Raw genomic sequence first — 26984 nt, forward strand, 5'->3', positions numbered from 1 at the left:
CAGGTGACTGGAATGGAAATTTCGCAGCCCGTCCTCCGAACAAAGACCCAAAAGTGATTCCATGCACCCGCCAAACCCCAAGGGCCAGATTCACGAAGCAGTTACGCAAGCACTTACGAACTTATACATCTTTTCTCAATTTTTGGCTGCTTTGTTTACACTTAATAAACAGTTAAAGAGCTCCGAAGCACCAGGAAGCTCTTTATAACAATACCAACAGCTGATTGACAAGTTTTCATGCTTGTAAATTGTTTAATAAATGAAACCAAAGCCGTCAAAGATTGAGGAAAGATGTACACGTTCGTAAGTACTTGTGTAACTGCTTCGTGAATCTGGCCCCAGCTGTTTATGAATGAAAAACGGTTTACACACGACTCACAACTGATTTCGTTCGAACACTTCCGGAACAAGTGCTTCGCTGACGAATTTTGTTCGAATCACAACGCTATAAATGCTTCACCCACGTACTACAAATACAAATAATCGCCAACAGAACCTAAACACTTAACCTAACCTATTCCTATATATACACAATATGCTAATATATTATAATATTAATTTATACTTGAGACAATTCCCGTTTTGAATGAACAGCATGTTAAAATTTATGAATGCGTCTCTGGGGTCGACCGCTGGATGTAATGGACTTGAGTCAAAGACGTGTTGACGAATACGAATAATCGCCAACAGAACCCAAACACGTCACCTTACCTCATACGAGTCACCTACTTATAAATGTGCACAATATACTAATATATAATATTAATTTATACTTGAGAAAATTCCGAGAACAATTCCTGAGAACAGCATGTTAATATCGATGAATGCGTCCTAAGGGGGTCGGCCGCTGGATGGAATGAACTTAACCTGAGAACTGGTTGTGTGAATAGTATGTCAAGGGCTTTTCATACATAAACAGGTAGTTTTGAGGCTAGATTAACTGGCATTTGTATTTGGTTTATGAGGATTGTGTGTGTTCAACCCCCTTGGAATGAATCATTTTGAGTCACCCTTATTCTGGATAATATTGGCCAGACTTTGGTATGAAGTGGAAAATCGCTGAGCGGGAGTGGAACTATCACAGCCTATCCTCTTTAATAATGGCCAAATGCTCGTTAATGCAGCCACCAGACCCCATGTTTATGAATGAAAAACACGTCATACTCACACACACACACACACACACACACACACACACACACACACACACACACACACACACACACACACACACACACACACACACACACTCACACACACACACACACACACACACACACACACACACACACACTCACACACACACACACACACACACACACCACTCACACACACACACACACACACACACACACACACACACACACACACACACACCCACTCACACACACACACACACACACACACACACACACACACACACACACACACCACACACAAACGATAAGGTTCAAACTTTTCTCCAACACTGTGCTTCTCTCACGTCCTCTGTTACTAAATATACTTTACCTACATAGTACATTATATCATATATTTACTAAAAGTGATTTTCAAGCAATTATATATCCCCCCCACCCCCCCCCCAAAAATTAAACTATACATATAAATTCAATATATATTCGGGTGGTGGTAGACCAAACTCATGTCTATACCTCAGGCCGCACTCATTAAACAATTGCCAAATGCCGATATTGAAAAAAAATCTTCTGTTTTCACTCCCTAACGAGGGTAGCTAATGTGGAAAGGAAAGAGAAATAATGATGATGAAGTAGGAATTTGGAGGACAAAAAAGAGAGGGGGGAAAGGAGGGAGAGAGGGAGAGAGAGGGGGGTGGGGGAGAAAACCCGGTGGAGAGGATAGTGGCTAGATTTCGGAAGGATTAAGGGATGGAAGTCATTTAGTAGGATTGTGGGGTAAGGGATTACGTAGGGAGGAGAGGGAGAGGTTACGGACGGGGGGGGGGGGGTGAGAGGTTACGGACGGGGGAGTGAGAGGTTACGGACGGGGGAGTGAGAGGTTACGGACGGGGGGGGTGAGAGGTTACGGACGGGGGTGAGAGGTTACGGACGGGGGAGTGAGAGGTTACGGACGGGGGAGTGAGAGGTTACGGACGGGGGAGTGAGAGGTTACGGACGGGAGTGAGAGGTTACGGACGGGGGGGTGAGAGGTTACGGACGGGGGAGTGAGAGGTTGCGGACGGGGGAGTGAGAGGTTACGGACGGGGGAGTGAGAGGTTACGGACGGGAGTGAGAGGTTACGGACGGGGGGGGTGAGAGGTTACGGACGGGGGGGTGAGAGGTTACGGACGGGGGAGTGAGAGGTTGCGGACGGGGGAGTGAGAGGTTACGGACGGGGGAGTGAGAGGTTACGGACGGGAGTGAGAGGTTACGGACGGGGGGGGTGAGAGGTTACGGACGGGGGGGTGAGAGGTTACGGACGGGGGAGTGAGAGGTTACGGACGGGGGAGTGAGAGGTTACGGACGGGGGAGTGAGAGGTTTCGGACGGGGGAGTGAGAGAGAGGTTACGGACGGGGGGGTGAGAGGTTACGGACGGGGGAGTGAGAGGTTATGGACGGGGGAGTGAGAGGTTACGGACGGGGGAGTGAGAGGTTTCGGACGGGGGAGTGAGCGGTTACGGACGGGGGGGTGAGAGGTTACGGACGGGGGGGTGAGAGGTTACGGACGGGGGAGTGAGAGGTTACGGACGGGGGTGAGAGGTTACGGACGGGGGGGTGAGAGGTTACGGACGGGGGGGTGAGAGGTTACGGACGGGGGTGAGAGGTTACGGACGGGGGAGTGAGAGGTTACGGACGGGGGAGTGAGAGGTTACGGACGGGGGTGAGAGGTTACGGACGGGGGAGTGAGAGGTTACGGACGGGGGAGTGAGAGGTTACGGACGGGGGAGTGAGAGGTTACGGACGGGGGGGTGAGAGGTTACGGACGGGGGAGTGAGAGGTTACGGACGGGGGGGTGAGAGGTTACGGACGGGGGAGTGAGAGGTTACGGACGGGGGAGTGAGAGGTTACGGACGGGGGAGTGAGAGGTTACGGACGGGGGAGTGAGAGGTTACGGACGGGGGGGTGAGAGGTTACGGACGGGAGTGAGAGGTTACGGACGGGGGAGTGAGAGGTTACGGACGGGGGTGAGAGGTTACGGACGGGGGAGTGAGAGGTTACGGACGGGGGGGTGAGAGGTTACGGACGGGGGAGTGAGAGGTTACGGACGGGGGAGTGAGAGGTTACGGACGGGGGAGTGAGAGGTTACGGACGGGGGAGTGAGAGGTTACGGACGGGGGAGTGAGAGGTTACGGACGGGGGAGTGAGAGGTTACGGACGGGGGGAGTGAGAGGTTACGGACGGGGAGTGAGAGGTTACGGACGGGAGTGAGAGCTTCAAAATAGTCAAAGGAGAAAATGTAATTCAAAATAAATCAAGAAAGACAGAAGGGGAAAGGATGAAAGGGAGGAAGAACCGGAACATACGTGTGTAAGCGGGTCCTGGTGGCTTGTAAACGAACGAGGGAATAGGTAGAAGGTTGATAAATATGGTGAGTAGTAAGAGACAGAGAATAAGACTTATTTAAGGCGACTCAGCGACTTATTTAACGTAAAAATTACACCAAGAGAGAAGAAGGCATTGAAGGTACACAAGATTAGGAGAAATTTAATCGGAATAAAGAGGAGAAGAAGAAGGAGATGGGAATAGAAAAAAAGGGGAAGAATAAGAAAATCAAGAAAAAATAGTGAAGAATGTGTAATTAGTGCAAATCTTGGAGGGGAGAATTTTTGTGATGGTGGAGTTGATGGAGTTTCTGGTGATGTTGGTGAGGATGGTGAGGTGAGTGCAGACTGTGGTGATGGAGTCTCTGATGATGTTGGTGAGGATGGTGAGGTGAGTGCATACTGTGGTGAGGATGGTGAGGATGACTATAGAGAGCGTGAAGAACATTGGTGATGGTGAAGAGTCCCAAGTTGCTACTCGCTCTCTGGTTAAGATCGTCTCCGTGGGAGGAGCCCCGAGGCCACGCGCCTTCAGTGTAGTCACTGCAGGCAGACACGCCCACACTGTAGCCACTGAAAGCAGACACGCCTACACTGTAGCCACTGAAAGCAGACACGCCTACACTGACCTACAGCAACAAAGAAAACCCTAAAAAAAAATAAACAATACAGAAAAAGCAATACAATTCAAGGGACGGTCGACAGTCCAAGCACCAGCGAGGGAATTGGAAAATAAGTTTGTTCGAATTTGCGTCTTGCAAATGTTATCGGAAGACTTTTAAATGTTTCTCTGTACGATGGTTCTGGTATTATACGTTCCCGTTAGCGGATTGGCCAGACCTGATGTTGGGGAGGTTATCTTGAGCTTATCTTGAGGTGATTTCGGGGCTTTTAGTATCCCCGCGGCCCGGTCCTCGACCAGGGCCTCCACCCCCAGGAAGCAGCCCGTGACTAACACCCAGGTACCTATTTTACTGCTAGGTAACAGGGGCATAGGGTGATAGAAACTCTGCCCATTGTTTCTCGCCGGCGCCCGGGATCGAACCCTGGACCACAGGATCACAAGTCCTGTGTGCTGTCCGCTCGGCCGACCGGCAGTGGCATTTTTTTGACGTTTTTTTTTTTATTTTTTTTTATTTTTGTATTTTTATATATAATGGCGATATCTTTTCTCAATAGGTTTCACTTCGCCTAAAATAGAAAGTGACAAGGGCTTCTGGACATTGGAAGCTAAAGAAATAGCAACAGTGTGTAGGTCACATCTCTCCAAGTCGTTGAATTCAGGAGCTGGGTACATTAGAGGCCCAGATTCACGAAGTAGTTACGCAAGCCCCCACGAACCAGGGGGCCAGATTCATGAAGCAGTTACGCAAGTACTTACGAACCTGTACATCTTTTCTCAATCTTTGACGGCTTTGCTTACATTTATTAAACAGTTTACAAGCATGAAAACTTCCCAATCAACTGTTGTTATTGTTATAGACAGCCGCCTGGTGCTTCGGAGCTCATTAACTGTTTAATAATTGTAAACAAAGCCACCAAAGATTCGGGAAAGATGCACAGGTTCGTAAGTACTTGCGTAATTGCTTCGTGAATCTGGCCCCAGGGCACTTGCTTCGTCCAGGGCAAGGAAGGACGGGCCAGGGATAGATAGGGTTGCAAGGATTCATCACAATTGTAATTTCCTTAATCCTAGAGATTTAAGCGTATGACAACTGGCCGTCGGTGTTTGGCGATCAGCCGTCCTGATTAAGGATACCTGATCAACCAGGCTGTGATTCGTACGTCAGGCTGCGAGCAGCCGCGTCCAACAGCCTGGTTGATCAATCCAGCAACCAGGAGGCCTGGTCGACGACCGGGCCGCGGGGACGCTAAGCCTCGGAAGCACCTCAAGGTAACCTCAAGGTAAGGTCCATGAGTCGTAAAGCATGAGCCTCAGTTTTAGAGTCGACGGCCATAACAAGTTATTAATCAAATGAACAAATCCACAAGGGCCGTGACGAGGATTCGAACCTGCGTCCGGGAGCATCCCAGACACTGCCTTAATCGACTGAGCTACGATTAACTATACTACTCTACTGAGTAGTGTAGTGTAGGTATTAATCAAGTCATTAGGGATGTCGACGGTTTTTAAGTCATTAATTCAGTGCATATAGTGAGTGACAATTGGTATTTGAGCGGCTGCTCTGGGATTATAAGGGCCGGGTTTTTTGTTTCTCAGTGCTGGATATTTAAATATCCGATTCCAAGGGCAAGGAAGCAAATTTTCTTCTAGTAACATTTTAGTTTTCTTCGAAGCATTCTTAAGCAAAAATGTATTCTAATGTTTAAATTTTTGTAATTAGTGATTCTTGCATTAATTACCAACAAATAATGAAGATTTTTATATATTATATTTAGTTGATCGTACATAAAGTATTTACAAATATTAATTATTTCTCTCTCTCTCTCTCTCTCTCTCTCTCTCTCTCTCTCTCTCTCTCTCTCTCTCTCTCTCTCTCTCTCTCTCTCTCTCTCTCTCTCTCTCTCTCTCTCTCTTACATTGTCTGTCTCTCGCCAGAGAATATAAGCGAGATGTGTAGCCTGAGCGAGTCGTCGGCAGCCAAGCTGGCCCACGCCTGCCCCGAGGACCTAGTCAATCACAACAAGAGATTCCTTACCCGCGTGTACCCGAACTCCTCCAGAGTCGACTCCTCCAATTACAACCCGCAGGACTTCTGGAACGCCGGCTGCCAGATGGGTATGGTTATTGGCTCCCTGTGTCTTTCTCAGTCATTACTGTGTCCGGAGAGACAGTCAGATGGACAGAAATATTACCAGACAGAAACCCAGATACATAGAAAGACATCTAGCATGCAGTCAGAGGGCCAGACACACTGATAGACGCCTAGGTACATAAAAAGATACTTATACATGCAGATAAAATCAGCTATACACAGAAAGACAACTAGACAAATATTCAGACAAACAAACAGAGTCCCAGATACACAAAAGCACCAAGGCAAGACAGACATTTTAAACACAACAAAGCTGTTCTAACACACAAACATCCACATTGAGCTTTGCTGTAGTTATCAGGTGTATTCTTTAAGTGATAATTCACCTCCCTCTCCCAACCCACCCCTTCTCTTCTCTCCCTTGCACAGTGGCGCTCAACTTCCAGACTCCAGGGCAGATGATGGACGTGTATGAGGGCAGGTTCCGGGCCAACGGTGGCTGCGGCTACCTCCTCAAGCCGGCCGTTATGAGAGAACACATATCAGTCTTCTCGGCGCACTCCAGAGACACCATCCCAGGTGTCGCACCCCAGCTTCTCAAGATCAAGGTGAGCTTGCTGGAGATCGAGATGGAGGCTACTGGAGATCGAGTTGAGGCTAGTGGAGATCGAGATGGGGTTACTGGATAACGAGGGGGACTACTGGAGATCGAGGTGGGGCTACTTGAGATCGAGGTGGGGTTACTGGAGATCGAGGTGGGGTTACTGGAGATCGAGGTGGGGCTACTGGAGATTGAGGTGGGACTACTAGAGATCAAGGTGGGGTTACTGAAGCTCTAGGTGAGGTTAAGAGGAGGAGGGCTGTAAGCTCAGTTGCAGATGGAGAATTCAAAGAGAACAAATCGGAGAAAATATAGGTGAAACAGGTGAAGAGGAAGTCAAGACGAAGAGGTAGATGTGAAGGCTAGGTGGGAGATAGGTGGGACAGGCCCAAGGATAGAGATAAGTAGAACAAGGCCAAGGATAGACAGGTGGGGGGCAAGGCCATGGATAGAGTCAGCTGGGACTAAGGCCAAGTCAGAGTAGAGTTACATAAACACCCGGAGAGTGTAGTTTGGCCGCTAATCCACATCGTCGTAGAAGGTCCTAACACCGGCGCCCTAAGACATAAAGCCTCGCCGCAAATCTACGACATTTTACTGCAGTTGGACGTAACGGGACGATAGCCGGGAGAATAATGAACATGTTGTCCCGTAAGGAGACGTGGGCGACGTCGTGAGCGTCTGGGGGAGGATCTTAGAGAAGAGTTATTCATTTTTATGGAGGAGCAGAGGAACTGTTTTCTGGTGCTTGTTTCCTCGCGGTGTTTGTGTGTTTGTAGCTGCAATTGTCGCAGTGAATACAGTCATTAGCTTAATTGCTAATCGAATTGTCATTCCCTTCTGGAATGGTGCTGATGTTTCCAATGAAACTGCATGCTAAGAGCTATTATGTCAATCTCTCTCTCTCTTTTTCTCTGTCCTCCCCCACCACTTCTTCCTCTTATTTTCTTCTTTTCCCTCTCCTTCCCTCACTTACCGAGCTCGTTCCTCACCGCTATAGCACTAAGGCGTCTCCATCATGGTGGCTGCTTTTTCCTCCCCCCAGGTGATCAGTGGCCAGTGCCTCCCCAAGCCTCGGGGCTCGACTGCCACCAAAGCTACCATCATCGACCCTTATGTTGTCATCCAGATCTTCGGCATCCCCGCCGACTGTACAGGTAATGTGACTTCTCCTCCTCCTCCGCTTCTGTCTTCTTATGGCAGTGGCAAAACAAAGATTTATTATTATTATTATTATTAGTAGTAGTAGTAGTAGTAGTATATAGTGTGATAATATACGTAATATAATTATGAATCATTCTCTCCCTACATTAGCGTAACAGTCTGCCTCCTCATTTTAGTCCCACCAAACTTGTTGACGTCCACTTTCTCCTTCTCCCCTATCATCACCATCGCTGTCTCCCTCTTCCCCCTTCCCTCCCACCATCATCATGGCTCTCCCTCTTCCCCCCTTCCCTCCCACCATCAATCACCACCGCTCACCGCCTCTCTCCCACCAGAGGCCAAGACCCGCACCGTCAGTAATGACAGCAGCTTCCCGATCTTCGATGAGACTTTCGAGTTCCACATCAACCTGCCGGAGTTGGCGCTAGTCAGGTTCGTCGTCCTCGATGACGAGTTCATCGGAGACGACTTCGTCGGCCAGTGCACCATTCCCTTCGACAGCATCCAGACAGGTGAGGACTCTCTATCTTTCTCATAATAATTCGTTTTGTCCGCCACAATATAAATATATATATATATATATATATATACATAAAGGTTATTGATGTTAATATGTTATTTTGGTTTCATTGTGTGATGAGCCTCGCCCTACTGCAGGTTACCGCCACGTGAGGTTGCTCTCCAGTATGGGGGAGCCCATGGACACCGCCACGCTCTTCGTCCACGTCTCTATCTCCAACAGGAAGGGCGGCGGGGTAGGTTCTCTCTCTCTCTCTCTCTCTCTCTGCCTCTCTCTCTGTCTCTGTCTCTGTCTCTGTCTCTGTCTGTCTGTCTGTCTGTCTGTCTGTCTGTCTGTCTGTCTGTCTGTCTGTCTGTCTGTCTCTCTCTCTCTCTCTCTCTCTCTCTCTCTCTCTCTCTCTCTCTCTCTCTCTCTCTCTCTCTCTGTCTCTGTCTCTGTCTGTCTCTGTCTGTCTCTCTCTCTCTCTCTCTCTCTCTCTCTCTCTGTCTCTGTCTCTGTCTGTCTCTGTCTGTCTCTGTCTGTCTCTCTCTCTCTCTCTCTCTCTCTCTCTCTCTCTCTCTCTCTCTCTCTCTCTCTCTCTCTCTCTCTCTCTCTCTCTCTTCTTATTCCCGTCATTTAAATTCATTTAATTTTTAATTCATAATTGTTATGATAAATGGTTGTGCATTTATGATGTACAACCATTATTTATATTATTCAGACATTGGTAGTTGGTATTTTCTCTGGTTTCAGACCTCTAAAATTGTCAGTCTTCATACCCCACCCAGGGTATCTCTGAGGAATTTGAACCTCCATTTAGTAATGCTGTTAAGAGACCAACCATATTCTCTCTTTTTTTCTACTTTAATTGTGCCCAACCACTTGGGGCAGGATGGTAGAGCGACGGTCTCGCTTCAGACAGGTCGACGTTCAATCCCCGACCGTCCAAGCGGTTGGGCCTGTTTACTGCTAGGTGAACAGAGGCATAAGATGAAAGGAAATATACCCCCAACCATTTCTGTCACCTCCACGGAACCAAACCCAGAATCTATTGATTGTTATTGGAAAACAAGCCAATTGTACTACGAGATGAGGGGGGGTGTAGAAAGAGTACGCGGCTTGTACTCCCAAATGGTCAACACCACTCGTCCCTCTGTGTGCAGTAGAAGTGTTTATGGAAGTGGTTATGTATTTATGGGGCCTCGTAGCCTGGTGGATAGCGCGCAGGACTCGTAATTCTGTGGCGCGGGTTCGATTCCCGCACGAGGCAGAAACAAATGGGCAAAGTTTCTTTCACCCTAAGTGCCCCTGTTACCTCGCAGTAAATAGGTACCTGGGTGTTAGTCAGTTGTCACGGGCTGCTTCCTGGGGGTGGAGGCCTGGTCGAGGACCGGGCCGCGGGGACACTAAAGCCCCGAAATCATCTCAAGATAACCTCAAGATGGTAATGTCTTATGTCACTATTATATAGCATGTGAGAAGGGTTCTGCAGCAGCCACAGCGGAGCTCAGTACACCACCTCTGGGCTGGCACTGAGTGAGAGAGAAGTTTATATTGCACTGCAATCTTTCTTATTGCTTCAGCAACTGTGATGCACTGGTCACACAACCTGTCCTCCTACAACCTGTCCCTCTGCAACCTGTCCCTCTACAACCTGTCCCTCTACAACCTGTCCTCCTGCAACCTGTCCTCCTGCAACCTGTCCTCCTGCAACCTGTCCTCCTACAACCTGTCCTCCTACAACCTGTCCTCCAGCAACCTATCCTCCTACAACCTGTCCTCCTACAACCTGTCCTCCTACAACCTATCCTCCTACAACCTGTCCTCCTACAACCTGTCCTCCAATAACCTGTCCTCCTACAACCTGTCCTCCTTCATCCTGCCCCCCTTACAACCTATCCTCCTACAACCTATCCTCCTTCATCCTGCCCCCTTACAACCTATCCTCCTACAACCTATCCTCCTACAACCTGTCCTCCTACAACCTGTCCTCCTACAACCTGTCCTTCTACAACCTGTCCTCCTGCAACCTGTCCTCCTACAACCTGTCCTCCTACAAAGAACGTCGCATTTCGATCGTATGCGTTACATAACTTTCTTACAACACAAGAAGAAATGCAGCACGTTTGATTCTGTGGCGCAGAGAGAATATAGATGATCGGCCACTCATCTTGGCAGTTCACACACGCATCAAGTAACCCTTGTGTTCATAGGCCTTTGGGGTGAGAGTCATTTGACACCCAGCAGGCTTGTGGTGGTACGTCTCTCAGCCACCATGAGAATAATAACATATTGCACTAGTCTTTCTAAACCATTATGGTTACAAAAGGTTAAGTTGAATTGAGGTAGAGAAAATGCCCGATAATAACACATTTCCATTAACCTCCACGTAATAGAGGTTAGGGTGGGATGGGTTGGCTTGAATCAGTACCATAATAATAGAAAAATCTGGCTCTTCCAGATATACGAAACATGTCTCTCAGTTCTTCTATTCAGGAAAGTCACTTATTATGCATTGTACGGTATTTATCCGTTATTGTTTGTTATACATTATGGTAGTCTATTATAGGCTTGTTATGCATAATAGCAGCCTATTGTTTGTTCTATACTTTATGGTAGACTATTATATGTTTGTTATACATTATAGCAGCCTATTGCTTGTCCTATATATTGTGGTAAACTGTTATGTATTTGTTATACATTACTGGAAGGTTCTTGAGCATTACCTCGGTGTGTGTGTGTGTCTCCTGGCAGAAGTACCAGCGGGTCAAGGGCAAGAGGACAGACAAGGTCCAGGCGGACATCAAGCCGGTGGGGCTGAGGGCCGCTGACGACCTGTTCAAGGTAAGTCCTTCCGCCCTGCTCATTTGAGGTCAAATCTTGGCTGAAATGTAAAGTGACAGACTAGATAAGTGGATGAATTAAAGCCTAATTGGAGGTAAAAATTCCGTTGCATATTACCCTTTATTTTGTACGTTGGGGGAACTATAGCGTACAAAATGAGACGCATTATTTGAGAAGACGTGTTGTATGTTAGTTCCAGTGAAGGAAGTGGGGCTCTGGGAACTAGTTATTCACTAAGACTGTATCCAGGATATGTTTTGGGATCACAGGGGGATCCATCCCTATTTATTTGTTATAATTAGGGATGGATCCCCCTGTGAGCCCAAAACATATGTCCTTGATATGTCCAAGTCAATTTAATTTGTAGAAACTTGACAAAGGAGAGCAAATAAATGTCTCCATTGACACCGAAATTGAACATAAACAAAACTGGAACGTGAGAGGAAAATATTCGTCGTCCACCCCCTCAACATTTATTTCCATGAGCAGGTGTTATCTCTGTGGCCCCCTGCAGGAGGCGTCGGCAGCTTTGATAGAGGCAGACAACGAGCAGATGAAGGTGGAGAGTGCGTGGTGTGACCTGCAGGAGGAGTGTGGGCTGGAGCACACGGCCAACATGAAGCAGTGTCTCAGAGTGGCCATCTCCCGATACATGGCCACGCCTGACACCAACCGTCTCACCATCCAGGAGGAGAATGGGGTACGTACTGATTGATTGATTGATAAAGATTAAGCCACCCAAAAGGTGGCACGGGCATGAATAGCCCGTAAGTGGTGGCCCTTTTGAGCCAGTATCAATAGCTGATACTGGAGATCTGTGGAGGTGTGATTGCACCCTGCGTGACGGGAGATGTCTCCCGTGCCGTAATAGCTGATGATTGATGATTGATGAAGATTAAGCCACCCAAAAGGTGGCACGGGCATGAATAGCCCGTAAGTGGTGGCCCTTTTGAGCCATTACCGGTATCAATAGATGATACTGGAGATCTGTGGAGGTGCGGCTGCACCCTGCGTGACGGGAGATGTCTCCCGTGGGTACGTACTAACTGATTGATGAAGATTAAGCTTGCCCAAGAGGAGGCACGGGCATGACTAGCCCGTAAGGGGTAGGTATTATGTTGTTGTTTTAGATTCAGCTTCTGGGAACAAAAAGTTCCAAGTAGCACGGGCTATGGTGAGCCCGTAGTGGACTTACCTGGTACAAGAGCGGGGCTGTGACTGGGTAGGTACTAGCCCTCTCCTCCTCTTTCACCTCAGGGAGGGAAATACCTACCCCATCCTGGCCACGCACCTCGCCTCTCTACAACTGGATGAGTTTTTCCAACAATTCTCTCCATGTCTTTTCTGTAAACTGTAACATGGTGTGATACAATAAAATAAATGAATAAATAAATCATATTGCGTGAAGTAAAGAATGCGTAAGGGTATAGATAAATACATACATACATACATACATACATACATACATACATACATACATACATACATACATACATACATACATACATACATACATACATACATACATACGTACATACATACTCATGTAATTGAACACAACCGTATTATAACAGTTGTTGACAACAACAATTTTCATCAACAACATGACACCTTCAGAAATATATTGAAGATTAGTCATATCAATATACAGTGTTTTGCCAATAATAATAATAAGGTAACCTGCAGTCAGCCAGGACACCTAAAGGTTTACAGTGATTGTACTGAAAATGTTCTTTTTCAGGTTCCTTTCTTGAAAAGCTCTCGTCCTGGGCCCCTGCCGTCACACCTGCATAGATTAGAAACAGCGCTGGAGAAGGTGGGTATATTGGGGGGGTCTGGTAGGGGGTGGCGGCCCCCCCTGACTCCCTCCCTGCCTCCCTGTCTCTACCTTCGTCCCAGGGGGGGATCGGGGGGGAGGTGTGAGGCACTCCCACTGACGCTACCTTTCCTGGGGGGAGGGGTGAGGCACTCCCTCTGACACTAACTTCCCCCCGGGGGAGGCACTCCCTCTGACACTAACATTCCCGCCGGGGGAGGCACTCCCTCTGACACTAACTTCCCCCCGGGGGAGGCACTCCCTCTGACACTAACATTCCCGCCGGGGGAGGCACTCCCTCTGACACTAACTTCCCCCCGGGGGAGGAACTCCCTCTGACACTAACATTCCCCCCAGGGGAGGGGAAGGGAAGGGAACTATGAAGCGCCAAGCCTTCACTCCTCCCTGGGCGAGGCTCTTTATATTAGTTGCCCCGTTGTGATATAAGGGAATTTGCATTTAACTCTGTCAGATTTGAGTTAATACCGTATTAACAGTTTTGGGAGTGGCGGTATTACTGGTAATAGTCGTTGCTGCAGTGGTATCAGTAATGGTCACAGTATTTTGTAGAGGTACTGGGGTTACAATAAGAACAACAGCACTATCAGCATCACTGTCACCCACAAGTTGAGTTACAGTGACCATATAACGCTAGCGATGATGAGGTTACCAGTATCGTGCAGTGAAAAGTTGTAATATTATTAGTATCATGGTAGTAATATTAGCTTAATACAAGTAATATTAATAGTGATTGTAGTAGTAGTAATAGAGCGCTGATTAGCCAATCAGTAATACAAAATATTTTAGATTGTATCAATATAAGAGTAATAAAAAGTTTAAGTAGCTGTTTATAATAGTGTTAAGTCATGATTATCAGCAACGTGCCCCGAAGATAGTAGCTTTGCTATGTTGCAAATAGCCAATTTACTGTTTACAACCCTACCATTCACCCCAAATTAAAACTCCCATCACCCTTCTAATGTTTCTGTCGTGCAACCTGCCAGCTGACAACTCCAAGCAACCTGACATCCACCTGGATAACCCCTTCAAACTTGCCAAACTACCAATAACTCCCTCTTGATGCTGTCTGTTAAGAGCTCCCCTTCCAGCTGCATTAACCCACCTCGCAAATCATCTGGCTTGACAACACCCGCAGGTGCTGCTGGAGATCCACCACTTCCTCACTCACGGCGAGGGGCTACGAGTCATCCTCGAGTGCAAGCTCAAGCCCGTTCTGGTGATGTATGACAACCTGGAGACCCTCCTCTCCTCGAGTGGCGTGAAGGGCAAGAAGGCCAACAGGGCCATGGAGAACTATGCCTGGAATGTGAGGATCATCAGGGGCCAGCTGGATAGAATTGTCGCTCTCAAGAAGAAGTGCAAGATGGCCATGGAACAGGTGAGTACGTTGTAGGATCTCTAGGTGTCCTTTTGTCTACTTTAGAAGGAGAGGATGGGGTTAAGATGTTGACCAGACCACACACTAGAAGGTGAAGGGACGATGACGTTTCGGTCCGTCCTGGACCATTCTCAATCGACTTGAGAATGGTCCAGGACGGACCGAAACGTCGTCGTCCCTTCACCTTCTAGTGTGTGGTCTGGTCAACATACTTTAGCCACGTTATTGTGACTCATCGCCTGCATGGGGTTAAGATGAATGGCGTGAGTTAACAAATACTAGAGAATACGTGAGCTGATTATTTGAGAAACGTAAGAGCCATGAAATGACTGAGAATGCTCTAAATAATGTGTTTGATTGAGAAAACTGATTGAGAATCAGATTGAGAAAACTATGGGGGCAGACAAGGAAACTCTCGCAGTTACAGTTCTAATACAGAACTGCTTATGTCATATTGTACATATTGTCACCTTTATTAGTTGTACTGAAGGTGAAAACCTCTGAGTGGTGGCGCTACTATACTTACCTTGCAAAGTACACCTTACGACTGGTAGGTATGGAGGAGATGCTGACAGTGGTAACTATTAACGCTCTCACAAACTCTTGATCTGGTGTACGGTTTAATGAATGTTTTGTTTTGAATGATGAAACCTTCAACTGTGTTTAAACTCTGTTATGTAGGTATTTTTATATACCTGATACAATTGCAAAAGAAAACACGTTTTCGACAGGTGGAATCAACAAAGGTGACCCTGGACAGTCTCAACATCCGAGAAAGATCACCCTCGGTACGAGAGCGGCCTCGACTGACCCTGGCCAACCGCCACAACACCACCGATAACCTCACCACTTACGGTAGCTTAGGACGCTCCCCCACCACCCCCAGCAGTGATTGTAAACCCAAGAGTATCCTGAAAAAGAGCAACTCTAACCTGGAGTCCAGCAGCACTGGGTATGTGAACCAGGAGTACCGTATCTCCCCTAGCACCTCTTCCACTCAAATAGGCGATGACGAGGACTCCAATGAACTGCTAAAACCCCAGCTCCTGCACTCCTTCAGTTATACTCCCGGCTTCAGCTATGAGCAGAACACCGCCCTGTAGTATGGCTTGTCTCCAAGTAAAGTTGATCTAATTAATGAGTTGAGGACTTAACAGGAAGTAGTGTTGTGCCACCACTGCTTGCCATGAAGCACTTTGGGTATGCTGTGTACTGCGTTGTTGCATGGTCTTGGGCAGATTGTGTGGGACGATACAGCTTCAGTTCCAAGGACAGTAAGAAAACGTTATTACGCTTTCTGATCATGGAAAGAAATTAGTGATTATATGACATATTTTTTTAACTGTACTGTAATTCGAATCTTGTGTTATACTAAACAAAAATATAAAAATTGGACCCTTTCAATACTTCACAAGAAACACTTAGATTTGTTAGAAGTAATATCATGAAAATGATATTTACAATACGTCCATATGTGGCATCTTCAACAATTTTGAACTGTGGAGAGTCCTTCAGTAGTAATTATTTTCCAAATGCAGCATAATAACAAGAAAAAGAAGCCTTATTGATATGCATTCCAGAGTGCAAAATTGATGATTATGCTACAAAAGTGTTACACCTTTGTCATTTTTATAATTACCTCCAAATGCTAATAAGTAGCATTTTTACGGAAATATCAATATAGGTCACGTATTAGTGAAGAATGCTATTAATAAAGTATCATGATATTTTAAAAAACGATATATATAAAATGATTTTGTATAAACAAACTTTCCTAATGGGTGCTGCTACTGTATATTTACTACCCAATAGTAGTATTAATAACTGTATACCTTTGTAAACTTCATCTCTGTAGATATGTGTAATGTCTCATATATTATTTATTTTGTATATATTGTAACTAATGTTCAGTAATTTAAAGTCACAACTACGGAATCACGTACTTGCTGGATCAAGCCTGGAAGTACTGAATCACATACATTCAGAATGAAGGACAGAAAGATAAATACATACTTTTGTGATTGAGGCCAGAACCAAGAAGTTGTTGTTTTGAAACCAGATGTTCAGGAATCTCATACTTACAGGAGTGTGACAAGAGATATGGAATCAAACATTCCATTGGTCAGGACTGCAGATAGGCTACTGAGGCTCACAAACAGAAACCCAGGAAAAATGGACTGAATCGGGATTCTAGTTCCCATATGCCATGCTGGTCTGTAGAGCTACAGAATCTCACGTTTGGGCATTAAATTATAAGTGTAATGTATACTCTTTCGTGTTTTTGGCCTTGATTCTAAAATATATATCAATTCTAAATACAACCACAACCTAAAGCAATGAATCTACTAAAGGAAGTATTTCACATACAATACACACGGACAGTCTTAAGCTTAAATGGTGTTGCTGCAATATATATGTTGAATGTGGAGAGCATTTCTGTGTACATTGCTTCAAAAACAATTTAGAAGCATTTTTTACATTCCAGACTGTTTGCAATATTAAGAAAAATAAGTATATTGTTAATGAAAAGGAAATATTCATTTTTAAATATATAACGCGAACGTTTGTATACTTTATTTTGCAATAAAAATGAATGTAATGAAACATAGTACCATATACACTCAGTGAAACCACTGTACAGCAGTCTATATATTTTTAGATTATATGATAATCTAGTTTTGGCGTAATCTCTCTCTCGTAGTTATTAAAATAACTTTAAAATAAGAAATTTATACCTTAACTGCGACAAGAAAAGAAATGTTACAAGATGTTAATTCAAGGAGAAACGTCATCCTATTCGTTTTGAAAATAAGTTTTAATTTAGCAATGTTTCGTTAATTTTCCACAATTCACCTGTTTAGAAAGAGCATCTTGAGTGTAACTATAAGTATTAATGAGATGTTTATTTCCACGATAGTGTGGTTGACAGTTTATATGACATGGGGCGTGGATCACTAATTCCAATGTGCTTAAGATGGAGGCTGGGAAGGTATAAAATTTCAGTTGGACAGGGTTTTCCTGCCTCTCAAATCTTTCATATTGGACCTCCCATGATAGCTCAGTGGAAGAGCTCTCGCCTCACACCTTGGGGTCGGCGGTTCGAGTCTCCTAGTGCCTAAGTGAAAAAAATATATATATCTATATTCAGTATATTTTCACGATAGTGTGGTTGAACCATTAAACCATACTATCGTGGTTTATATATACATATATATATATATATATATATATATATATATATATATATATATATATATATATATATATATATATATATATATATATATAAAATATTCACACAAAAATATAGTACTTAATAAGCAGTTACTTAACAAGCAAAATTTTTTTTGTCAATATGCAAATTACAAAAAACATTATAATATACAAGAGGGCAATTTTTTCAAAATTAGTATAGAAACAAGATCTGGCTTTATTACATACATCTATTATTTTAAAATACTCTCAACTTAAGTAAAACTAGTCCTAATTTCACGTTTTCAAAACGATACGTTGATATTATTGAAGGTGAATTATTTTTACAAAATTTTAGTTTATGTAATTTAGAGGTTGCTTTAGCTGTTAGGCAAAATGGATTTTGCCTACCTAGGCTAGGAATTAACTGGCTATTTAGCATGACTTGTAATGCCATTTAGACACAGATTTTCGTCAAATCCTAGTGCATGGACGGGTCGCGTTGAGCCTACAAGTTAGTCCTGGAGCTCAGTTAGTGAGCTCCAGGACTAACCAATACTTATAGGCAATTTCTGGTGAAGTGGTATTGGTACTGTGTATGCCAGGGGGTGAGTCCTGGTAATGCAGATTCGAATCCTGGTCGTGTCAAAGAGTTCTTAGTGATATATTTTGGTAGTAGCCTTTCTTGTTGACATATGTTATTGAATATGACAGAAATGGTGAGATCAATTATTCTAGCACGAATCTTCACTATGTTTTTAAGTTTTTCTTAACTAGAGAAGGAAGTTGAAAAATTAACTCTTCAAAGTGCATTTTACAATTTTATTATGGTCTGACGCTAAGACATGCGTTTCGTTGACCTTTGTCAACATCATCAAACCCAGAGTTCGAATAGTTAAAGATTTTTGTGCTGCTGGATATAAAGTCTGGAATGAGATGAAGGTTAAGCACCTCATTTATGGACCAATAGGCCCATTGCAACCTACCAGTCTTTTGTTTCCATGATGGCTGGGGGAGTATATTGTGTGCTTCGTCGTGTTTTCGAAGATGGTGTAGTATAATTGGGAGTTAGTTGGCTGTTGATGGTTGGCTTGGTGTGTCAACTGTCGATCAATACAGCGACAAAAGAAGACTGAACATTGGCGAGGCATTATACATCAAGCACATGTTAATTAGCAGCTGCAGAAAATGTATATTGAATAAAGCGCCATTAAATGTCAAAATGTTTCAGGCATAACTTAAAGTAATTCAATTAAATAGCTTAAATTTAATGGGGGTAGACAGTGATAAAAAAGCTTATATACTGTATATTAATGGTTCAAGAAATTTAATAAATGATATACAGTTTTTAAGTGATAATGATTTAAAGGCAAAACTACTTTATTATGAACTCTGAAGCTTTAGGAACAGTGCAGATAGGATTTTTATAGAGCAAGTATCTGGGTTCGAACTCGTAACTGAGTAATCACCAGTTCGTCATTCTATCCACTCAACCAACGATTCGGATACGCGTTTTTTATAATATTTGTTACACAGTTGTGTGCATTCATTAATATTCAGAGCACACAGCTAAACAATACTGCACGTACTCCTGCAACAGGTGCTTGCAGGAATTGTGTAAAACTGGTTAGAATCTTACGGGAATTGTGTAAATCTGATTAGAAACTTAGATTGCCAACTCTTGACACAGTCTTTCTTGGATTTAAAAGTTTGAATTCTTTTAGCGAGGTGTTAGGAGAGTGGGATAGTCATCAACCGGTGATTACTAGCTCCTGAGTTCCAGCCTAGACATGTGCTCTGTATAATATAGTGTTTGTACAAGCGTGTTCGAAATGAAATGAGACTCATCGGCTTTGCGTGTTTTGAGTAAATTGCATTTTTTTTATATGTTGGCACGACGAATCATGTTATCGAACCCATTTATTAATATCTCTATTAATATGCCATCTATTACATGCTTAATATTCACTTGTATCTCTTCCAGTGTATGAGAGCGATTTGAATGCACTTTGTTCTCTAAAAATCCCCATCAAAGGCCTCAAGTGGGATAAGATCTGGAGACCTAGGTAACATGATCCTTTTAAAAACAGCTGCTCATAAAAAACAGTCTAAACAATTTAATAATATAAGGGAAGTGAGGGCAGTAGCACTGTTTTGTTGAAACCATGTTATCAGTAATTTGTCTTGTGATAGTACCCCAAAAAATGTTGCAGGCTCGTAATATAACATTCACTGTTAATAATGTCATTTAAGAAACTAATGGTTATTCTCTTTCACGAAACAGTATATCAGATTTTTCAGGGGGGTGGAGAAGGGGGTCATGTGAGGCTCCCGAGGATTTTAAGTCGACCACATTGAAGGCATCAGTAGTTATCCAAATGAAACCAAGAGTCATCTGTCCAGAAGCAGTCTTCGAGTTCTTCACCATCTGGAGACACATATACCATAACCCACTGACAATAACGAAGAGGATTGTTGCGGGTTTGCGGCAGCAACTCCGGTACTGCCCTTTTTTTTATTATGGAAACAAATTCAACGCTCTCGTCAATGCCTTACGATCAAGAACCCAGACACAGACCACTCTGCAAAGAATGCATTATTAAAGATTTTTTTAGCTTTTGATTATTGAAGCATTAATAGCTATTATCTAGTTTTAAATAAGCACTAACAATCTTCCACTTTTCGATTCGTTCAAAACACTTTTGTTTTATTAAGTCTATCTTACAGGCGTTCCATGTTTAAGCTGATCGGAGACCTATCTGCACCATATTGCTGTTCCAAATCCTCCTTTGTGATTTTCATAGCTTCAAAAACTAATGCAGCTTTCAAAAAAATGAGTATCTTTCTTGAAGTGGTAACGGCATTTTTTTTATCTTCAGGATTCCTGAATCTGAAAGAAAAATAGTGGGTTACAACAATATTTATATTATCTGTGGTTTGTGTACAGTGCAGTACTTAAAAGTCAAAGTATCACTACTCCCTTTCCGCGTGTGTAACTCCCACAACAGTATGGAGCTTAGCCCAATATATTTACACATTTACTTTAGGCTTGTGTAAAGTCTTTAGACGTGACCCACCTGTCCTGAAGTGAATTGAATTAGACTGTGCTAGAGATAGTTGAGTAATATATTATTGGTTGTATGTTGCTCATTAATCGCATTACCTCCTAAACTCCCTTAACCTTTGTAAATCTTTCCAAAGCTTAGCCTTTGAATCTAAATCTATTTTGATATTTCTACCACTCGGCGGTAACTTTGAAATATGCTAATAGAGTATATCAAATTTATATTATGTCTTCCAGTAGTCTATGATATCTTAATTGCCAAAGAATTTATAAGAAACTGCAATTATGCAAATAAGGTCATGAATGTGGATCAATCTCAAAATGGTGTATTGACTGTTTATATTGTTCATACATTAACAAACTAGTTTAAAAAAATATATAAAAATAAGTACCTTCAGTTTATATCTGAAACTTGGATATTATAAATCATACTCATTTGTACAATACTACTCATTAACAGCCATTATGAATGTAATTAAATATACATCAATTGTTTTTCTTCTCTAGTCATTATATATATATATATATATATATATATATATATATATATATATATATATATATATATATATATATACGTATATATATATATATATATATATATATATATATATATATATATATATATATATATTATATATTCATTGCTTTTTATTGTTTCAGGGACTTGTGAGCCAAACTCTGATTGCAGCCTCCTGAATTTACACATAACTTTATACAGTCTGCCTTTTCTTGTCATTACCATCCTCTGTACTTTTAATATTTCTTACTGTGTCTTCTTTCTGTAAGTGTGTATACAATTTACAATGCATAAATATATATATATATATATATATATATATATATATATATATATATATATATATATATATATATATATATATATATATATATATATATATATACATATATATATATATATATATATATATATATATATATATATATATATATATATATATATATATATATATATATATATATATATATATATATATTGGGAGAGCAGTCTTTCTTCTAGACACATGTAATTAAATATGACATGGGGAGATCATTGATTCTTGCACGAATCCTGTCTATATGTCTTATATTCTTCAGCACTTTGGAAGGAAGTTGAATTCGGTAACATTCTGCCATCTTGAAGACCATGACAGACCGTTCAATATACTACCCCAGCCATCAGAAGAACATAAGTAGCGAGGCGGCAGCAGAGGGCCTATTGACCCACGCAACACCTTGCTTCACATCACTCTCGGTTATACTGTATATATATATATATATTGGCTGCTCCAATCACTGTGCATTTGACTCATTGGTTGGAGTCGAAAATAAATCAATACTCTCCCTCATAAATACTGTGAAGCAGCCTCCTCCCCCGATGTGAGCAGCTACATAGTAAGGACTGACAGTTTAAATGCGTCAACAGCACACAGTATATCCTTTCACAACTAAATATCACATTCACTCCAAACATCTACCACTTACGATCTACTAGTGCTCGTGCCACCTCTCGTGGTGACTTAATATTCAACAATCAACCAATGTGTATCAACTTTCAGCCTTTGAAAATGTTGACAGTACCATTGAAACGCATCATTTAGTGTCAGGCTTTTATAAAACTGTAAAATGTACTTAGGAGAGTTAATTTTTCAGCTTCTTTCTTAAGTGAAGAACATAAGAGATATATTATATTTTTTATTCAGTAAATATTAATGCCTCTGGAGTAATACCAAATGTCGCCTGAAAACCATTTATTAAAGGCACTGCCATCAATCTGCCTGTTAATTTAAGTATTTGTGTTTTTTAATATAATCAGGCCAATGATATTTGATTTATCATTATTATTATTATTATTATTATTATTATTATTATTATTATTATTATTATATTTACACGTCAAAAAATACATATGATCATGATATCAGAAGTATGTTGACCAAACCACACAGTAGAAAGTGAAGGAACGACGATGTTTCGGTCCGTCCTGTACCATTCTCAAGTCGATTGTGAGAATGGTCCGGCTTGAGAATGGTCCAAGACTGACCGAAACGTCGTCCCTTCACTTTCTAATGTGTGGTTTGCTCAACATATTTCAGCCACGTTATTGTGACTCCTCGTCTGCACATGATATCAGAAGTTTATTAAGACTTCTGTTAAAAACAGAAAACTTCTATTAAAACTGAACTGGGTAGCTGTCTTGTGACTCTTTTTGTTAATACGTTTTCTGCAGTTTTACCTGTTTGTACTCTGTAGATCTTTATAGATAATTGCAGCTAATTATTATTATTATAGAAAATGGTTATAATTCTAGACAACGACATAAGTATAATATAATATAATATATATATATATATATATATATATATATATATATTGTATATATATATATATATATATATATATATATATATATATATATATATATATATATATATATATTTAATGATTATAGATAATTGTTATAACTACACATATTTATTATAGATGGAATAGTTTTTATTATACTTATGATGATAATTATACATAAAGATTATTGGGGATGATAAATAACAGATAAAGAACACACACACACACACACATATATATATATATATATATATATATATATATATATATATATATATATATATATATATATATATATATATATATATATATATAGTATATGATTCCTGTCCTCCACAAAACTAATTATTACTTCTAGTAATAATATGTTAAGTTCTGATTCTCGGGAGCAGCTTTAATTTTAAGTGGTAATACAGTATTTAAATGAAGAGTATTTTAATACAGTACAGCAATTTAATCATATATATAGTGTGTTCTACTCAGGACTCAGCAGTGTTGTAGGTGGACAACAGACAATGAGAGAGAGAGAGAGAGAGAGAGAGAGAGAGAGAGAGAGAGAGAGAGAGAGAGAGAGAGAGAGAGAGAGAGAGAGAGAGAGAGAGAGAGTGGTTGGGAGAATGGGAGGATTTTTGGTCTTTGTGTTATATTGAAAGGAAGGAAGGCGAGTTTTTCATTCAGTAAGAGCAAGATAGATTTTGAACTGTACATATGAAAATAATGAAAATCCATAATTCTTGATGCTTTAAGATTAAGAGCACCTCTTTTACATTATATACCAGAAATTAATTAAATTTTCAGAAGTATTATTTTTATAATGAGTGGATTGATGCTTATAAATCTATCAGTGAAACACATGGGGTGGCATTTTGAGGGTTAAAGTTGCATTATCAATATATGCATTTTGTTCATTAAAGTTCTGGAACATTTACAATATTAGTAGCAAAATAATTACAATCAAAGTTACATTTAAATGTTAAATTATTTTTGGAGATGTCTTGGCATTGAAGAATGAGTAAACTATAGGCACAGATGGTTTCATGTACTCGTATTGAGAACAGTATTTCTTAGGTTAGTTCATTTATTATGCACCCCATACCCTTGCCGTGAGAGGTAGCGGAAAAGGTTACAGAGGCACATAGTGGGGCTCAGAACCCCTAAATTCATTTAGCTAAGGGTGTGTTTTTCAGGGTGTTGTGTAAACAATAGTGGGACGTGAAGATAGCCATTGTTCTGTGTTTTCCCAACTGTGGGTCATTATGTATTTATCCGAAAGCTGCACTATCTAGTGGCCTTGATGGGGACAGGAAGCCGGCAGCATCTCAAAGTTCCCCCTCCCCCCCCATTATTCCAGATTATTTTTCCAGATTAAAATTGAAATGGATAACTGCACTGTCTTGGTATTTACGCCTTACTTGGGCGATTTCATGGGTTGATTACCCAATGGGTGAAGAAGCATCTCCTGTTATCTATCTTGTGTTTTGGCTTGTTAAGCTTGAAGCTGTGTTCCCCTCTGTGAGTTTTGAATGGATCTCGAAATGACAGAAACAGGCACCTAATTCTTCTTGATCAGCCATAATCATTGGGCAGAGATTGTCACTTGTTTTTCTTCTCATGGCAATACAGTATAAGGAAAGAGGAACACTTTTTCTTTATTTTCCCAATCTGCTTGGTAAAGTTAAATGAACACGAGTATCCAATACAGCTGGTTTGACTGTAGGAGAACAGGACCAGATATCTAAATTTACATTCCTTTCGCATTATTATTTTTTGACATTTGAATTCTATGAAACACACACACCAATATTTCGGTTTCAAATTTATGTTCTAATTAACATTTGGTATGTGATTCCACATTGATTTTGCATGTAATTTATGTGAATCCTCTGTGTGATACCAGTATTTATCCAGTATCAAGACTTTTTCTATTCCAATACGTAGCTAATGTCAGACAATGTATATATTATATTCATATAATGAGATTTATGTAAATAAATTGCCAGAATGAATATTAATGTGTTTGCAAAAGTGACTTTTTATGTACGCAATAACTGACCAATATTTTCACGTGTTGTCACGAATTTAAGTTTTGTATTTGTAGCATAGGTTTACTAGAAATTTTTAAACATTAGGTTTGCAAAGAGACATTGAATTCAAAATCATTCCTGATCACTGGTATCCCAGTGTCGATATACATAGCAGTGAAAACTGTATTTGAAATTTAATGTTATTTATGTACCCCCTGTGAGTTTATGAATATATATTAATCCTAATCGCCTGATTGGTACAAGCCATGTTCTGCCAATGAGATCCTTTTAATGTGCATTAATGTTACTGTTATATATGGATGAGCCTTACATGTGTGAGTGGGTGTATATTTTATATATATGAGAGTAAATGCATATGAGTGTGTATTTATTAACTTTATTGCAATACACCTGCTGTAATTTGTACCTCGGTGAGGACTTCAGTTCACCATTGGCAACGTTCTCAACCCTAATTGCACCATACTCAACTAGTGTATATCTTGGATGCCCAGCAACACATGACCCATGTAAGTTCAAACCTGAGACCTCATCTAACCCTTGACACCTGAGCAACCAACCATTCATCCTCTTGGACAAAGGCTTCTACCATATGTTCTGTATTCAAGTATGATCAAAATAGAACCCTCATTAGTAGAGTCAGTGACCTGAGTGTATGGTTTCCTTACCTGTTAGCCTGGAGATCCCCATCTCTAGTGGTCTCGATGGGAACAGCATTGTCTAAGAGTTCCCTCATTATTCCCAAGGACTTTCCAAATTATTAATTTGTATCTGTTAACTGGGAATGGCACTTTAACTACCTCTCTCTCTCTGTCTCTTATTGGTCAAGGGAAAGGAAATTTCCACGTTTTGATTCTGTGAGCATTTTTCTCAGTGCAAGCTTTTCGGCCACTCAGTTCTGAGGGTTCATGTTAGTTTTACGTTTGGTAAATATAACATTCCAATAATAAATTATTTTTTTTGGTAATGTACAGTTATTTTACCCCAGTTAAAAGTGTTTTATTGGTTCATACCTGAAACTTATTGTAGGTGCAGAGTTGTTATTGTTGCAGTTGTTATACTGAGGTACACAGTGTGGGAGGGCTGATGCTGGACCAGCATCACACACACCCGCTTACTCTCTTCAACATTATATAAATAAATAATTTAATGTGAGACTAAAATTGACTTTCAATGACCTGTCAGCTGCTCTGTGCGAATATGTAACATTGACCTTCAGATTTCTTCGTAGGACTGTGTATCAATGACACGAATTCCTTAGCCAGATTGTATGTTACTGTGCTTTATTGGTCTCTGAATGTCCCTTTAAGTATGTGTATCATTTATACCTGAACTTCTCTGTAACAAGTTACAGCCCCGCTCCTGTGCCAGGTAAGTCCACTACGAGCTCAACATAGCCCGTGTTACTTGGAACTTTTTGTTCCCAGTAGTTGAATCTTAAACAATATTCTCTGTAAGGCTGCGTTATTGACTTATCAACTCCCTTGTAAAATTATATTATTGACTTGATACCTGCTTGATGGGGGTTCTGATACCTCTAGTTGATACCTGCTTGATGGGGTTCTGGGAGTTCTGCTCCCCAAGCCCGGCCCGAGGCTAGGCTTGACTTGTGAGAGTTTGGTCCACTAGGCTGTTGCTTGGAGCGGCCCGCAGGCCCACATACCCACCACAGCCCGGTTAGTCCGGGCTTCACACCTCTGATTTCCTCTTGAGACTGTATGATTATTTGACATTTGTAGGGAGAATATTTTATACCTTTTGCTCTATTTACTTTTATTTTCATTATAATTCTTCCAGCTGA

General features: G+C 41.7%; 1 protein-coding gene across 1 annotated transcript in view; it reads left to right on the plus strand.

Annotated features, from left to right (window-relative positions):
* Nucleotides 1-15929, plus strand: part of LOC123761348 (inactive phospholipase C-like protein 1) — a 44862-nt gene extending 28933 nt beyond the window's left edge. Inside the window, exons 6-15 of the mRNA XM_069314628.1 lie at nucleotides 6060-6239; nucleotides 6646-6824; nucleotides 7863-7974; nucleotides 8317-8493; nucleotides 8639-8736; nucleotides 11235-11324; nucleotides 11839-12024; nucleotides 13066-13140; nucleotides 14297-14539; nucleotides 15271-15929. Of these exons, the coding sequence (XP_069170729.1) occupies nucleotides 6060-6239; nucleotides 6646-6824; nucleotides 7863-7974; nucleotides 8317-8493; nucleotides 8639-8736; nucleotides 11235-11324; nucleotides 11839-12024; nucleotides 13066-13140; nucleotides 14297-14539; nucleotides 15271-15642 (1712 nt within the window). The 3' untranslated portion in view covers nucleotides 15643-15929. The remainder of the gene's footprint in view (nucleotides 1-6059; nucleotides 6240-6645; nucleotides 6825-7862; nucleotides 7975-8316; nucleotides 8494-8638; nucleotides 8737-11234; nucleotides 11325-11838; nucleotides 12025-13065; nucleotides 13141-14296; nucleotides 14540-15270) is intronic.
* Nucleotides 15930-26984: the final 11055 nt, after the last annotated feature.

Source organism: Procambarus clarkii, chromosome 7 (assembly GCF_040958095.1).
Source record: "Procambarus clarkii isolate CNS0578487 chromosome 7, FALCON_Pclarkii_2.0, whole genome shotgun sequence".
In the NCBI taxonomy this organism is placed as follows: domain Eukaryota; kingdom Metazoa; phylum Arthropoda; class Malacostraca; order Decapoda; family Cambaridae; genus Procambarus; species Procambarus clarkii.